General features: G+C 28.1%; 1 protein-coding gene across 1 annotated transcript in view; it reads right to left on the bottom strand.

The window, feature by feature from the left end:
• The window catches only part of LOC111619926 (F-BAR and double SH3 domains protein 2-like), a 199,857-nt gene extending 181,267 nt beyond the window's left edge, over positions 1-18,590 (bottom strand). Inside the window, exons 1-4 of the mRNA XM_023361748.1 lie at positions 18,285-18,590; positions 14,831-14,955; positions 4,142-4,268; positions 3,006-3,125 (exon numbers count right to left, since the gene is read on the bottom strand). Coding sequence (XP_023217516.1) covers positions 3,006-3,125; positions 4,142-4,268; positions 14,831-14,955; positions 18,285-18,347 — 435 coding nt within the window. The 5' untranslated portion in view covers positions 18,348-18,590. The remainder of the gene's footprint in view (positions 1-3,005; positions 3,126-4,141; positions 4,269-14,830; positions 14,956-18,284) is intronic.
• Positions 18,591-18,917: the final 327 nt, after the last annotated feature.

Here is an 18,917-nt window from a genome sequence, read left to right as displayed (position 1 = left end):
CACAAGAAATGTAGAAAAAATACATATACAGCACATAATGAATTCTAGAAACATGACTTGCATGACATATGTGTAAAAACAGAAAAACTACAACTCTGACTAGATGGTAAGATGGAGAAGTTAAACAGAAAAAAGCAACAATAATACTCTTTACAGGAGCACTTCTGCTATGGACAGCTGAAAAACTGTACAGCAACCAAATTAATGAAACACAAAGGATTAACTTCAGATCTGTAGATATGGCTTTTAAAATATATATAATAAAATCATTGATAAAATTTTAAATAAGTTTGACGTTTAACATGCTTATGACAAAAACTTTTACACCAATGTTTGACAAACTCTTACATATGGCATTTAGAATGTTTTAAAAAAAATGTATGCAGGTTGTTCTGAATTGTATTCCATTTCGAATGGCTAAAAGTGACAAATTAGAACAAAATGTTATCTAAAGATAAAGCATAAAAGCTTTAAAAAAACATTGACAAGTAGTTTTAATTGCCTCTACAAAGTGAGTTATATGTATTATTAGCTTATAAATATAAACTTGGAGTTAATATGCATGTTAGCCATTAAGAAAACTACCTAAACATCTATATCTACTCAAATATCTTAAAATTCATACCCATGTATTCATCACATTTCCTTCACATTTATTTATTACATATTCGTCAACTCCTTGCCATAATAAATTCTTTAGCATTTCTGACTAGAAAAACCTTAATAGTATGAAACACCACAGGGATCTCATTCTGTTAAAGTTCAGCATCATTTTAATAGTTTCCTCGACAAAGAGGAAGCTATTAAAAGTGTTAACTTTTTAACAACTTAAGACATATAAAACTGATTTTTTTTGCAACAATTATATAACTCTTAAATTTACAAAAAAAATATCAATCACCCTATTAATTATGTTTCACTTATTAGCAAAAATATAAATTATAATTATTTTTTACAATTGATAACAGAAATTTATAACAGATGTTCAACTTTTATTTATATGATTTTTGATAAGAATACATAGCAAATGCAAATCTGCTAATTCTGATATTGTTGAGTTTTTTCAATAAACCTTTACAATTTCCATCATCTAAAAAGATGATGGAAATTGCAAAAGTTTATTGAAACTATAAGGATGAAACTTAACTACTAATGATCTTTAGGTTACAAATCTTACATCATCTAATAATACAGTCAAGTCCGCATAAATTGTCACAGGTATAACTAGCCACCGCCAGTTAAGTAGTCAGTTTTCTGTGGTCCCGGCTGACTTACATAGGCATTAATGTTAAAAAACTGGTTTAATCAACACCACTTAACTCGTCACCACTAGATAAATTGACATACTTTTGCTGTCCCACACTTGTTTTGATGTCTGATAAGTTGACTCCCCTACTGAAAAAAATGATTTTCCACCACACAGTAAGCTGTACAGTGTGAACTCATTTTTTTCAGGAGGGGATTCAAATTATTTATTAATATATACATATTAATAAAAATGCCTTAACATTTTATGTATTTTTATATATAAAATAATANTATATTCTTTATTTTCTTATAAAAGTTAAAATTAAAGAATTATTTATCATAAAAAGTTTTATTGTGTAGAACAAAATACAATTAACTTTACTACCTAAATACACAGCTAAAATCTTACCAACTAGCATTTCAAATTAAAAATTACTAAATATTTTAATATTTGCTTCAAAACATGTATATTAAATAAATACTTTATAATATTTTAAAAGCTTTTTAAGGATTGCATATTTTAAACATTATTATCATAAGTTATTTAGTCATTCTTCTATATTCTAATAGGTTCTGTCATTTTAGGTTAGTGAGGAAGACAAATTAAAATTAAACGTACCTTCCGCTAAATAATTGTTTCCGGAATCTCAAAATCGGATTAAAGTGACAAATGCATTAGTGTTATGTGATTTATATGCTGCAGAATTTCCTCACTTCGTATGAAACGTGATAAATAAATAAAGGAATGACACTTCTATGGTTTCCTCTTTAGTTCCTATAATTTAATAAAAATAACTCTAGAATTTCCTCACTTCGTATGAAACGTGATAAATAAATAAAGGAATGACACTTCTATGGTTTCCTCTTTAGTTCCGTTAATTTAATAAAAATAACTCTACTCAATAAATAAATAAGAAATTATGAATAAAATAACGGTAAATTTTATTATAAAGGAAGTGTTTTATTCATTTTACAAAAAGAGAATGCAAAATGAGAAAAGTTTTTCTGGTTACAACAAATAAATATTTGTTTGTTGTAATAAGAAAAACTTAAATGATGAAGTTCTCCATAATAAACTAAAAAATGTATTTAAGTATAAAAAAAGTTAACTTTTTTAAAGTTAATTTGAGAAAATAATATTCATGTGAGCATAAACATTTATTAATAGAAATAAATACAGACTGTACAAAGAAAAGAAAATGTTAATATTGCCCCATAAACAGATATGTATCAACTTCCACTATACAAAGTAAAAAAAATCAAACATCCTAAAACTAATCAAGATAAAATTCAAATAAAACAGAGGAAGAAAAGTTTAAAAATTCTATAGGAAAGTCAAATTTGGGTAATATAGTACATAATATCTGGCAATAAATCGATTATTTTAGAAAAAAAAAAGAAATCACTAGCACTATCATATATAGAATGATTACATATTTATTCTTTTAATCTGTTATCAATGATTATATCTGTTTTTCTAATAAATTAAATAATAAAGTTTTGAATACATTTAAATGCATAATTTTTAATTTCTAGTGATGCTTATATATTTAATTCTTTCTGTAATACATAAATTTCAATGAAAACCATAGAAAATTTTAAATTGAATTTTAAATATTGATAAATGCAATTTTGAGATTACTTTTGAAGATATATGAAATTTTTGGCACATATATCTAACATATCTGTGCCGTGTTATTTAACATTTATCAAATATTTAATTCATACTTTAAATGAACATTTTAAGTATTACATACCCTTTCTAAGTCTTGCCTCCAATGAACAAACATTTTCATTTTTGCATAATCTTTTTCATTTCTTCCTATGTTGTTTAATTCATCTATTTTGGGCATTAATAAGGGTCTATTGAAATTTGCCTAAAATAATATAAAATAATCATATAATAAACAAAATTTACAAATCTGTCCAATATATATATAAATAAGAGAACTTTGATATTGTAAATAAATAATAAATCTTTGAACAAAATTACCATATTTCAGCCAATTCATTCTTATAATTTTTAACAATTTTCACATAAATAATACAGTATACATATATAAAAAATTTTAAATATTTAATAGAAGAAAAAATTTAAAAATAAATATAAGTTTGTAAAATGAAAAATAAAATTTATATTTTAAAAACTCTAAACATAACGTCAGAAAACAAGGTAAATTAATATAAAAACAACATTTAATAAAAATATGAATGTTAGATAAACATGTTCATGGTTGAATCACTTTATTAAAGAGAGTACAACATTCTGATTCAAACAATGAATAATAGAATAAAATTAATTAAAATTTATCTTACTGCATTATCATCACTGTAGAGAAAGAAAAATATTGTGTTTATGAGTACAGTAAAAACAAAAAATGTATTGTTAAACAGAGATTTAACACAGTAGAGGGTAACATTCAATTAGGAAAAATTTTACATTAAGCTAATATGTATTATGCAGGGAGCTATATTTCTTCTTATTATATCAATAATTGCTATAAGAAGATATGGCTGTAAATATGTATATAAATTTTTTTAATATATTGTTATTGTTTTTGTGAAAGAACCAATTGTAAAGCTTTTAAAGACACCTTAGAAATATGAATATCAACATTCTTGTTTTCAAATAAGTCTAAATTTAATACTTAAAGAACTCTTTTACTTTCTAAAGTGCACAAACTTACAAATTAATCAATTATTTTGTAAAGTTTCTCAAGAAAAGAAAAAAAAACGTATTTTCAAATCTGATAAATAAAGCTAAAAGTAAAACTGCTTAACATATGCACTTTTCATAAATAAAAAACATTTGTTAGTGGTTAAAAAAAATAACAGAATAATCATTAAATTTAATTACTTTAACTGCTTCAATTAAATGAAAGTTGCAACTTACCTTTCTCTTCAATTTCCAATACTGATAAACAAAATCAACAATTATCTTATCAACCTTAAGGCATTCAGCAATATTAACAACACTTATTCCATTGTAAAACTCTGATGTGTCAGATTTATACCTGAAACTTAATTTTAAATATTGATATAGTATTCATTCAATACATAAAATACAACAATATAAAAACAATTTTCAAAATTCATTTAAAAATATTTAAATTTAATCAATCTGATAAGAAAATTAAAGTTTATGCTTTAAAGGTTTATTATAATTGAAATTACATAAGTTATCATAAATAAAACAGTAAAACTGTAACTTAAAATTTCAAAAATCATATTCGAATACAGGAGTCAAGTGAAATTTTGTTTCTTCCTATACTTTTTATAATCTCATTTTATGAGTATTTATTTTTAATCTGATATCTAAAATAATTTCAATCATACTTTCCCTCTCTAGTCTCTAACTGTAAATCTGCTTTATTCATATTTAATCTTTTCAATAATTTCTTGACATCTATGTAATGTTTACTTAATTTATTTGAATGTGTACAGTAACAATCAGTCTTTCATTCCAACTTTATTCTATGATTGAAATAGTCACAAAAAGTTTAATTCAAAGTTTGATGATTTGTATGATTGCATTTCTTCTGATTTCTTTCAATATGAAATAGTTTTACATGCCATATATTATTAAAAGCTAGATGTATTTTGATGTTTAATTGAAAAAAATCAAATAAAAAATTAAATTAAAATAATTTATTGAATTTTGTTGATAAGTTAAATTGTCCCTCCTCTACAAATGAAACTGAAATATTTTGTTTGAACAATTTTATTATATTTATTAATTTATTGTATTATTTTTACTGATTTTTAAGATCTAGAATTAATTTTCCATTTTTTCACATGAGCAGTATCTTTTTTATGTAGACTTTTTGGGAACATTTGAATCAAGTCTGTATTTAAATATTATACTGTATATCAATTCCTATTTATCAAACTTTTGCATTTCAATATGTTCAAACAATGAAAACTCAATATGTATTTTAACAAAGTGCAACTAAAATATTTTTGTCTAGTTTAGTTACTTTTTTAGGTCTATATATCAAGATTTCATGCATTTAGTAAATAATTCATTAATTAAAATTCATATCCTGTTTTGTAAATACCTCTTTTATTACCAAATGAACATTGTCATGAATACTTTTCATGTCATTTCAAATGTGCACAAAACAACCACTATTGTATGAAAAAAAACCTTAAACAGAAATATATCAACTAAACATTATAAAGTTTACTATAAATACACATAATATTTCATTTAGTATTCATTATGGGTACAGTTGGAGGCAGTTGGGTGGTGAGAAACAGAACCCAATTTATCCAGTGCAACCAACTCATGAAAAACTCCTGGGGTTGCTCATCCCAGAATTGATCCAAATAGCATCCCCAAAGCAGTAGGATGTCTCAACTACCTTGGCCATCTAACCATGAAGTTTCTAACTTTGAAACCACCTTAAAGAATAAAAATATATTTTCTATAGCTGGAACTTTTTAAAGGAAATGTGCAAAAGGTCAATGCAATACACCTTGAATAATTTCCAAACTTTTGATTCCTTGGACATTTTTTACTTCCATGTACTTTTTCTTAAATCTTCATAAAATAAATAAACAAACATAATATACATATTTTGCAAACATGTTGCCAGACTTGTGAAAAAATATTTGATTATTTTCTGAATCAGCATACAATTTCTTTTTACGATGTAAAAACTAATTTCAACTTTCTGCACTGCAGTCTTAAATTGACTTAAAAATTTTGTTATGCAAGCTATTCATATATTACAATACTAACAATATTCATATATTATGTCAGTATTGTAGATACAACAGCAAAACTACTGTTTGTATTTAGACTAAACATGATAGTTGTATTTTACCTTCACTGATTTGTAAATATAAAAACACAACCAGTAGGTTATGTTTAATAATTATGCTTTGATGATCAACAACCAGCAATATCTATTTAATGCTGTTAAAATATACAAATTTTGGACTTAGACTCAAAGTTTTTAGATAAGTGTCATGTCATTCTTCTCCAACTGTTCTTTAATTCCACTTTTCATTTCATTCTCTCTTGTTTCTTCTTAGCAAACCTTGTATTTAGCATGAGCAGCAGCTTGAGCTATTAAAAGCACAGTAGCTCTTTAGTTATAATAACTATCTCTGCTATTTTTCCAAACTTTTACAGTATTGTTGCAATCATTACTGAATTTAACATACATTCATACATTGACGCTCTTAAGTTTATTAAAGTTCATGCAGAAATTGAAAATCAAGAAAAGAAAAAAATTCATCCATATTAGGAAGTTAAAATATAGATGGATTTTTCTTAGCATGAATAATAACTGTTATGGCCTAAAGCTTGAAGTGCAAAAGATGAAATTCAATGAAAGAACTTATATCTTCAATATGTTTTGTTATTCACTTTATTATATATTAAATTATTACTATAAGTTATTGTAAAACATTATTATTAAAGTTATATTTTAAATATTTTATTAAATAAAACATTTACTGAAAGTAAAAATTGTATTAAATATTTTTCAACAACAAAGTTGATATGTAAAGTTTTATTATACACGTATACACAACCTTAATGTAGCACCTTCCTAAATAATTCCTCTCTCATAAAGTGTCAACAAGTACTTTAGAACAGATGTTCCTTATATATGTTACTATAAGAATCTGAATTACAGCAAAATATAGAATATACATATATATCCTAAGATTTACCATGCATCTTTGATAAAAGTCCAAAATAATTAAAAAACTGTTTTCATTTTGAAGTTTTACCAGTCAATGTTGGTNACTGTACTGCATGGGTCGCCAAACTTTTCTGATTGTCAACCCCGTACAAGTTCTCGAAACATCACATCGACCCCCACCAAAAAGTTTATGTTACAAGCAAAACAAAGTACAGTAGAGCATCGATTATCCGACCCCCGATTACGTCACATCGGTTAATCGACCATTCTAGTCGGCAAATTTCAAATGTCCGCTAGTGATGTGGCGCTACAATATTTGGCTATGTCTTGGATACTTTAATATTATTTTTGTTAAATTTTTGCATTTTTTAGCTGGCATCAACGGCTTGACCATTGAAGGGAGGCCAATATTTAAAAGAGACTTAATTTTCAAATTATGAGTGGTTGTTTGTTTTGTGAGCAATAAAATAATTTAAAAATAATTTTTAACGATACAATAGCAACGATTATTATTTTAAAAAAATTTGTTAGGCTAAACATCGATGAAAATTCAACACAAAGTTGGTTACTAGCAAAATACTAATATACTAATTACATGGGATATCCTAATATACTATACTAATAATGTATTTTTTTCATTATTTTCGGTTATCCGACCAACCTGAGTCCCCAATTGAGTCGGATAATCGATGCTCTACTGTAAATCCAATTTTCTTTGTTTTGATCTTTAAAGTCACACCTTGTCCTATAAGCAAGATCATCTTATATGTGAGTAAATATGATATATTTTATATATTTTGTATTATATATAATGTAGTTTATTAAAAAATTTTTCTTCTGATGGTGTGAGATCACTGTTTGCTTTATCTACTGGTATTATAATCATCATTTTAATTGTATTTCAGATGAGAGTTTGTTACATTTATTTCCTTTATCTTACGTTCTGATCTCACACCATCTATTTTAATTGTATTTGTATTTTATCATTTTTCTAAGTTTAGTTACTATTATTACTTCTTTGTTTTATTTCTTTTTTAATTTTTTGATATATTTTTATATATATTATTTCTCCCATTATTTCTTTAACTATTCCACTTAAAATATTTATGCAAAACATTCATTCCTTCAAAAAACAAATGCTCTTATCTTCTGTCTATATTATGTGATTCTTATGATTTTTATGTCTACTGAAAGTTGGTTTATCTCNAATATTTATGCAAAACATTTGTTTCATCAAAAATAAATGCTCTTATCTCCTGTTTATATTGTGTGATTCTTATGATTTTTATGTCTACTGAAAGTTGGTTTATCTCTTTGACTTATATCACAAATTTTATTTCTCTATTGAGTTATTCACATATATGTTTAAAACACATTAATCAAAGAGCTGGAGGAATACTTATTATCTTCTCCTCCATCATTAAAAGTTTATAAAATTTTTGAATATATTGATTCCATTCTTATTTTCAAAATCCCTGATTATAAATGTATTTTATCCATTGTCTAAGTATCTCATCCTAAAAGAATCTCTGTTTTTCAAATCCTTCAATCTTTCTTTTATTATTCCTTCGGGTTTTAAATTCATAACGTGTGGCAATTTTAATTTAACTAATGCTTACTGGAGTTCCTCAGGTCCATCGAATAGCATTTTGGACCTTACAGAAGTTTTATTTTTTAAATGAAATTTTTTACTTTTTTAAATTTAACCGAGATAGTTTATTTTCTATCAAGAGGGAATTCCTATCTGGACATGGTTTTCATTAGTAACACTCGTGCTACCACCTACCTGACCAATGGTTTTCTGTCTGACCACATACCTATTGGCCTAGAAGTTTCTCCCTATTTAAATTCTGGTAAAATGAAGCATTTTCTTAATATGCTTCATTTGGTCCCAAATTAAGTGAAAAAAGTTGTCACCCATCTCTGATCTGTGAATTAGTCTTACCTTAATTCTAACCTTATCAGTATTAATGCAAAGTCTGACATTATTTGTACAATTTTTTTTTATCTATTATACATAATTATTTGCAATTTGTAAAATCGATATTTCAACACAAATGATTTACTTATCTAAAAAACTACATAATTTACTTTGAAAACACTGGAACAAATGGAGAAAATCTGGTAACTCCTGCAATTTTTACTTACACCATATCATCCAAAAAAAAGTATTACTGTGAATGCCATACTTCTTTCCAAAACTATCTTAATAAAGTTACAGCATCTTTTTCATCTGATCCAGGCAGTTTTTGATCTTTTATGCTAATTTTTTCTAAAAGATTACCAAGTAAATTATTTCTTGTTCAAGATGATAATGTTTATAATGTAAACAGTAATTTAAAAAAAAGATTTTTCAGAATACTTCCTAATGCTATATTTTCTCCATTATCCCTCACTTCTATTCATGTAAGGTTGCCTTTTCCCTCAATAAAGTTCTTAATGCTATAGATACCTTAAATAATTCATATAACAACCCAGATCTAATTCGGTCAATTTTTTTATAAATCCTTAAAACCAATATCTGCTGTTATTCTTTCCAGATTCTTTTCCATTTTTGCTCAAAATAGTTTTGTCCCTAAACAATGGTTCTCTTCAAACATTATAGCTGTGCTTAAAAAAAAAACAAAAACTCTTTCCATCCCATTTCCATTTCATCTTCCATGTTGAAAGTTTTAAGCAATCTGTCTTTATATAGATATTAGCCAAGTTTTCAATTTGTAATTCCCAATCTCCTCTCAATACTCAAAGATTACTTTGAAATTGATCCTGCTTTTCAATCCTGGCTTAATAATTACTACCTCCTTTGTACCTATAAGATTATACTTGGCAATTTCAAATTTTTGAATTTCTCTCCCTTATGTAGAATACAGAAAGGATCCACCTTAAGCAGCTTATTTTTTCAGCTTATTTAAACAATATCACTTTACCTATTTTATCCTACGCTAATGATGATAAATTGATTAATAATGATGCAACAAATAGTATATTCAGCCTCAAGCCGAATACCAAATATTCGGCAGGAGCGTGGCCAAATAGCTGAATAATCGGCCAAACTATTCGGCTTGATTAATGCACGTATGAAAATTGGCACACAAATCGCATTATTGCAAGGTCATGCACCCTGCTCTCTATTGGCTCACTGTCACTATGTTTCGCCAATCGTGTTAATTCTTGACAGTTGTAGCAGACAGACAAGAGCGTCATGGCAGTATGTGATAAATGATGAATTGTTATCAAATGAATTGTTATCAAATTAAATGATTTCATTGTTATCAAATGTGGATAACAATGAAATGACCTATACGTGTAAATACATTCTAGCTTAAGAGGATGAAGACCAGGGCCACTCGTAGATATTGCCTGGTTTGAAATGGATTAAGAAGAAAATAATTAAGAGAAGAGGCAAAGGGAAAAAGTAAAGTTAGATAGGAAAGGGGATGAAAGTGAAAGTCTCATGGACATCAGCATCGGTACATTATTTAACAAAATGCAAAATTGTTGCATAAGTAAGAGGTATATTAACAGTGTGACAAAATACCCTTACTGAGGGTGTTACATAAGGAAAGTGCAAATGGTGCAACAAGAGATATTTTACAGCAGCACCCTTTTGGGTGTGAAGCAAAGGATATAACTTGGAGTTACAAGTATATAATTGAAAATAACATGAAACTAATCCTGACAATGAGATGTTACATTCAGTTGTGAACAAAGAGGATGTAGAATTTAAGATCACGGCAGCACAATCTTTGCTGTTACAAAGTATTAAAATAGAACAATCTATATACACTATTTACAAAAAAGACAAAGGCACGAGTCTTAGGTTTAACACCTTGACAGATAATTTCCTGAAGGAGGCACATACAAATTTCAATTAATACTATTACACACATCTAGAGCACCAGTTTCTTTTATAAATGAATACAGTTCTCTGAAGATGTTTTTGTTGTATACAAGAGCACTAGAAGCACATGGCCAATTATAGCCTTCTAGGAGAACAGTTTGGTATAACTTGGCTCATTGCTGGTGATAGAGATGACAGTTGAAGATTAGGTGAAAAGTGTCCTATTGTGAGGATCCATCACAGTTGCAAGTGGAGGTGTTGCTATGGTGAAACCGTTGATGATAAGAGAGAAAGTTCCCGTGACCAATGAATAACTGACTTACAATAAAGTCCACTTTAAAATGTTCGCTCTTAAGCTTAATTGGGATGTTAGGAATCATCTTGTTGGTAATTCGTCTTGCTGTCTCTCCCTCCCAAAGTCTCTGCCACATATTAATAGTTGTTTGTTGGATAAGCGTTTTTATCAATACAATTAGAATGTCATGAAAACATGGTTCTGAAGATCTGTTAGCTGCCTCTTTTGCCCCTTTATCCGCTTCTTCATTACCTTGTATTCCAGTATGGGCAAGCAATTGTATTTTTATTATTTGCTAGTTCTTCTGAGATTTGGCGAAGTAAGCTGTTTTTATTTTTATTGTTTGAAATACTATGAAGAGCAGCTCTATCTGAGCAGATGCTTTCATGAGTATTGTTGATTTTGACATTGCTATTAACATATTGTAAAGCCTTCAGGATTGCCAAAAGTTCAGCTTGCATGATTGAGCAATGGGTTGCCAGTCGGTAAGTTTCCTTATGAATTTGTCTGTTCTTGTTCTTTTTATAGTGAATGAAAGCTGCACCTATATCTTTGTTAGATTTTGAACTGTCCGTAAATATCATATGAGGGAATTCAGTATCTTTGTTATTCAAGTAAACATTAATTTTAGTTTCTTTCGCTGGATGAAGACAAGATGGGGCAGTATTCCAAATGTCTGTATCCAGATTCGGCTGGAAAAGATTGTCAATGTTCAAGTTAGGAAGGCTACCAATATCTAATTAAGTGTAGAGATCCTTTTTCTTTTGATCTGGGATGTCTAGGTTTGACTCCAGAGTGCCCAATTAGCTTTAGCTTTTAAGTATAGCAGTGGGAGACCTGCCAGAACCTGGAGAGCAGCTGTAGATGTTGTCTTGTATGCTCCTGTTATATGTAAAAGACTAATCCATTGTATTTTTTGGAGCACTCTTTTTATATGAACCTTTGCAGAGACATTTCCCCATATGGGGGATCCATATAGTATTGTCGGTTCTATGGCTTGATTGTAAATGCTGGTCAAGGTAGTGCTATTCAAGCCCCACTTTTCCTCCCTACATAACAAAGGAGATGAGATAATTTTGGTACCTTCATACAAATGTAATCAATGTGGGAATTCCACTTCATGCTCTGGTCCAGGATAAGTCCAAGATATTTCATTTCCTTTGTGTATGGTATTCTAGTATTATTTATTTTTAATGGCAGTTTCTGAAGATGTTTACCTTTAGTCATGAGCAGGCAACTTGACTTATTGATGTTTATGCTCCAGTTGTTTACTTCTTTTAGTAACTTATTAACTTCAGTTTGCATTTTCTCACTATTCCTATGTGCCATCATAATCAGAGTGTCATCAGCGTATGCTTGTAACTACCATTGTGCATTTATATTATTAGGCTTGATGTTCAGAAGGCTATCATGCATGATGTGCCATAATCCTGGACTGGAATGAGATCCTTAGGGGCAGCCTCTTGTCATGGGTTGTAGTGGACTATCCCTGTCATATACACCAACCATATGATTATTAAGGTAATCCTTCACTAATAGATATAAATTTTTTGGGCACTGGAATGATTTAAGCTGTAGAAGTAACGCTGGCCACCAGAGTGTTAAAGGCATTATGATAATCAATAGAAGTAAGGAGGACATGATGTGATTTTTCCCAGGCATCACGAATAAATTGAGTGACACTGTGTAAAGCATGATAAGTAGATTTTTTGGGAACAAACCCATACTGTTTCAGATGTAGTAGTTGTTTACTGTATAAGTGAAAGTTGATTCTTCCTATAACAAGTCCATCCAAGACTTTCCCCAATGTGGGTAATAGCTTATTGGTCTAAAGTCATTAGCATTGCTATGGCTGGTTCTGCTTGTCTTTGAGATTTCCACACATCTGGAAAGCTGCAGCCATCTGCAGCTTTCCAGATGTGTGGAAATTGAGAGAGCTCCATACACTTACTGTATGTATAAATGAAAGTGATTGGTACGGCATTAAAAGTCTGCTTCACCATTTTAGCTGTTATAGTATCTATTCCTGGAGCTTTTTGTTTCTCATGGTCCTTATTGCTGTCTCAACTTTAAAAGTATGGAAAAAAAACAGAGAAAAACTGCAAAGTGAAAATGTGAAAATAAATATGAAATTGAGTTGATAACATAATTGAACAAGTCGAGGCAGCTTATTGGCACAAAATTTGCGGCCATTAATGCCAAACAATTGTTGTCATAGACTTCAGAAAGCTAAATGTTTGTAACGAAAGTCACTTAGCATGCATGGGTGAAAGTCTGGGACCATTTGGGCTACAAAGCTGTCTGGAATATGTGAAATCATAACTGTGACTTATACCAACAACCTATGTGTCTCTTTTCTCCATTATCACCAGGCTATGAGTCACATAACTGTAAAATGGGAAATCTACGACGGAAAAGTGATGGATTGAAAGTATCGTGTGCGCACATTATGATGTATGCATAGGCATAATTCTTTTACATACGAGTACATAGATGACTAAACTACGTAATAAGTAGGTAGATTTCATTTGATTTGTTACTTTTTTTTGACCTCTTAAAAAAATAGATTAACTTAGTTATATTACTTTTCCTTTGATCTTTTACATAAATAAGCAAAAAATTGAGCTTTCTTGAACTTGAAATGTATATTCAGTTAATAAATCATTAATAAAAGTTACCAAAATGATTAATTTACTGTGTTTTTGTTATTTCTTACTCCTGTTTTTAGGTATTCGGCTGAATAGTGAAACATAGGACGAATACATAGTAGTAACCGAATATTTGTTGCATCATTATTGATTAGTAGTAACCCTCATATCCAACAGTCTAATCTGCTCCGTTTATCTTCCTTTTTAGAAAAAGCTAACCTAAAAATTAATTTACAAAAACTGTAGTCCTGTTTTTTCACTCATTCGCAATCTTCAGTTGCCCACATTCTATATTTACAATAATCCTATAAAATATATTAATTCTTATAATGACTTCCAAGTCATTTTTGATCCCAAACTTACTTTCAAAAAACATGTTGATAAGATTATTAAATCTCTAGCTATTTGTTGTGGAATACTTTGGCATTTTTGCAAAACTATTTCTTAAAAAACAGTCTTACATTCCATTTATTTTGCCAATATTAAGTCTCTACTCAAATATTATCTGCAAATATGGGCTAGGGCTGCCTCTTCCCATTTACAAAAAATATTAAAAAGAGTTAGATGAAATATTTCATATTCTAAATAAATTCTCTTCCTTTTACCCCTAATGCTTTTACCCCTAATGTTGCTAGGTCCAGATTGGAAATTCCTGATTTTACGAACATATTAAATATTTTTATACAAATACTTCCATGGTTCTAATCTGAATGATTGGAACCATGGAAGTATTTGTATTTATGAGTCTAAGAGTTCTGTCATGAGTTACTCATAACCAAACTTACTTATTTACCCCACCTTTTAAGCTTTCCATTTCCTTCAGATCATTTTTCTATCAATCAGTTCAGAATATGGGCTATGTGGAACAATCTCTAATAAAGATTTTCTTCATTTTAAATGCATTTGTAAACAGTTACTTTATAATATATAATCATTTGTTTTTATTTATGTATATTTTATCATGTATTTTAATTATTATCCTTTTTTTATTTGTATTTTAATCTTTTATTATGGAAGTTATTTTCAGAGGGGAGGATATCAATTGTCTTATGACATTTCCTTTTGTATATGCAATAAATAAATAAATTAAATACATAATGGCAATAGTAAGAATTATTAAGAATACATATTTAATACTAACTTAGATTTTCTTTCTCCACTTGACATAGTTAATTCCTTCTTTACTTTTCTATTACGTTTTTTTGGACTAGATTCTGATTCTGTATCAGAAATATCTTTCTGCTTACTGTGTTTCCTACAGAAGGACTAATAAAATATTATTAGAAATCTTTAAAGTAAATAAATAATAGAAAATATATTTTCTATGTGCATCAAAAGCTTAGCTAAAAAAATAATTAAGCTTAATTTTACATTTATTTAAAATACTTTTATATATATTATATAAATAAAATAAAAATAAAAAAAAAACATTTATTGAAAGTAAAAATTGTATTAAATATTTTTCAACAACAAAGTTGATATGTAAAGTTTTATTATACACGTATACACAACCTTAATGTAGCACCTTCCTAAATAATTCCTCTCTCATAAAGTGTCAACAAGTACTTTAGAACAGATGTTCCTTATATATGTTANTGAAAGTAAAAATTGTATTAAATATTTTTCAACAACAAAGTTGATATGTAAAGTTTTATTATACACGTATACACAACCTTAATGTAGCACCTTCCTAAATAATTCCTCTCTCATAAAGTGTCAACAAGTACTTTAGAACAGATGTTCCTTATATATGTTACTATAAGAATCTGAATTACAGCAAAATATAGAATATACATATATATCCTAAGATTTACCATGCATCTTTGATAAAAGTCCAAAATAATTAAAAAACTGTTTTCATTTTGAAGTTTTACCAGTCAATGTTGGTAAATGTTACAATTGACCAAAACTACACAGTAAAGTTAATATAGGTTTATTGCACAAGGAACAAGCATAAATAGAAAAAAGATCACACTATTTGTATATTTATTTATTTCTGCTTCTTATTTACTTACACAAAATTTAATTAACTGTATTACATTGAAAAAGAAAGAAAGAAAAAAAAAACAAATATGGAATACACTCAAATTCCCCTATAGCAATATTTAGCAGAGAAAGAAAAAAAATAGAAGACAGATTTATTGTTATAGTGAGAGTTTTTAAAAAATATCCCCTTCTTCATCTAACATTGCTAGACTATAAATAGGGTTATTTGTATTAATTAATACAAAGTTAGACAAAATATTATAAAACTTATAGTATTAATAGTCTCTTCTAGTACAAGGTTTAAGTGATTTTATTGCAGATTATTTCCCCCAGTATATGTTAAATATCAAAATCCAAAATCAGTCAGAACCTAAATCTTTCTAGCAAAAATAAACCAAGAAGAAAAACCAAAAAGTAAAACTAATTCTAAAACAATTTCTTGAGGCAAATGCGTTTTGTAATTATTTTAATAAATGAGCCGTTCTTTTGAAAGTGATATAAGCCCACTTTTGAAAAAAATGACTTAATGATAGTTTTAGTGAGGCATAGATGTCTTCGTTTTATATTTATAATAACAAAAATCAATGATGTGCAATATCTTCATAAATTAACCCTTTCAAGTCACTCACATTATGTTAGGAAAAAAAGTTTTTTAAAAAATCATAGTAATAACTTGTGAGTATTCTTTGTATGCATAATCTGTTATAAGTGATAACTTCCATTTTTAAAAAAACCAAACATTGTTCATTACAAACGGGTTCTTAACTAAAAAAAAATAACATTGCTCTTATGATTTGTTTCATTTGTACTTTTAAATTGGTTCATTATAGCTGAGAGTTTGTTATAAGCAGGTTCATTATAAGTGAACACTACATTTTGGATTTTATCAAAGCAACTTGATAAATCTTAGGATATGTGTATAAATTCTAACTTTTACCAAAATTCAGACATTTTACAGTAAATATTTTTGAGATATTTTCAGTTTAGTGACAATTTCAGAGGGGAACAAATGATACCATTAAATCAAAATTTAACTGTATTTATATAATTTTAAATTTCATAAAGATTACAGAAATGGATACAGTAGAACCTCGAAAACTCGGCCTAATGTGGACCGAAGGGTGGCCGAGTTTGTGAAAATGCCGGGTTATCGGGAATGGGGTTAAAAAAATAAGTACGAGTGTTTCCTCAGAAAATACTGTACTGTACTTGTATGTATTGTTTACTTGAGAATATAACAGAGAATAAACTGCCCAAAAAAATACCCTTAAACAAAGGAAAAGTACGTCCTTTATGAAGGCATAAAGCCTTTACTACATGAAAATGAAAATTAATGAATACACTGTGTACAGTAATTTACCTGATAAGACAGACCACAGAAAAATACTTTATGAGAGCTTTTATACTTTTATAAAGCTGTCTATAATGAAAATTAATTAACTAAGGATTTTTTTGCCCTGCCAGGGTGTGGTCGAGTTATCCGGAGTGCCGGGTTATCGAGAGCCGAGTTTTCGAGGTTCTACTGTAATAAAGTATTAATTAGTAGACTACTACTAAATAAATCAGCTTATTTTAAAAATGTGAAAATTGATTTTTTTGTATCTAAGTATGACATTATTTTAATTTTGTTTAAACAAGAGTGATACTACAACGGGGTAAAGTAAACAACAAATGTACTGGGGAGCCTGTTACCATGTGTGCTTGCTTCTTGGAAAAAACAGAGCGTTATGAATGTTTTCAAACTTGGAAGTTCTTCTTCAGGTAACTAATAACTGTTAAATGAATGCAATTCAAATTAAAGTCAAATTGGAACACTATTCAGAATTCTATTGTATGGATATCAATAATGTCATTCAAGCATGAGCCCCTTTAATGGTTGTAGATTATCGTAAGTTCTTGTCTACGAGTGCCTGCCATGCAGTTGACAGGGTGATTTCATCTTTATGCCATTATCATATTCTATCAAAAAAATTCAATCTATCAATTATCAAAAAATTCTATTGTGTGGATATTGTTATTGATATCCACATGATCGAATTCTGAATGATGTTCCAATTTGACTTTAATTTGAATTGCATTCGTTTAACAATCGTTAGTTACCTGAAGAACTTCCAAATTCAGAAAAGTTTGTAACGCTCTGTTTTTTCTGAGAAGCACACTGGTAACAGGCTCCCCAGTATGTTTGTTGTTTAATTTTGTTTAACTAATAAATTTCAGTTAATTTCACTTTCAATCAAGAACCAATGATTTTGTTTCACAGAGTTATCAAAAACAATTCAACCTCAGCTTTATTCATAACAGGTATTAACTAAGTTGGAATAGCATAATATTTTATCATTCAGAATGGTGATCAAATATTTAAATTTTTTTAGCTTATAGTCAATTTACAATACTAAAATATTAATTATTCAAAAGATTCAAAAATCATCAAATCAATATATGATGTGCATCATCATTTCAATATAATCTATGTAATATGATAAGGAAATGACAATGTTCACTAAATAACTTAATTAAAAATACAAATGAATGTACATAAAAATAAAAATAAAATTTAATAATTAAATAAAAAGCAAAAATATACAGTTTATAAAAGATATAATATTTACTTTTAATTTAATTCCATCTTCTTCAGTCTCACCAATAATAGCTTTCATTTCTAATCCATTCATAAAGGCACATGTCACATGATAAGCTATTTTACATGTTTTCACCTAGTCAAAAAAGTTTAAATATTTTTATTAAACATTCTTAAATAAACTTTAAAATGTACATGGTATTTAACAATAATGAAAAAATAAACATCTTTAGTACTTGATTGCTTCTTGTTTGCTCTTTTGTTCTTTGGAATTAAGCAGAAAATTGCTATGTAGAACTTACCACACAAGCACCAAAAAAAGTGTTTGTATGATAAGTTCTCCACAGCAATTTTGAGTTTAATTCCAAAAATGAAAAAAAATCAACAGAATTATTATGAAATCATCACAATGCCAGCTGCCATCTTGTCATTATTTTAATAACTATAATAAATTAATTTTAATTTAGAATTTCTGGAAGAAAAGAATTGGCCCAGAGCAGAACTCCTGCTTATTGTGCAGATATGTTGTTATTTACACTAGTTGGAGCTCTGTAAGCAGGAGTTGTGAGTTTGAGTCCCACTCCATGCTGATTCTTTTCTTCCAGAAATTCTAAATTAAAATTTATATAAATTTTATAATTATTAAAAGATGGTAACATAACTG

This window comes from Centruroides sculpturatus, unplaced genomic scaffold (assembly GCF_000671375.1).
Source record: "Centruroides sculpturatus isolate CEXI.00-Female unplaced genomic scaffold, Cexi_2.0 scaffold235, whole genome shotgun sequence".
In the NCBI taxonomy this organism is placed as follows: Eukaryota; Metazoa; Arthropoda; class Arachnida; order Scorpiones; family Buthidae; genus Centruroides; species Centruroides sculpturatus.
Note: the sequence above shows the minus strand (reverse complement) of the source record. Positions and strands in the feature narration are given on the sequence as shown.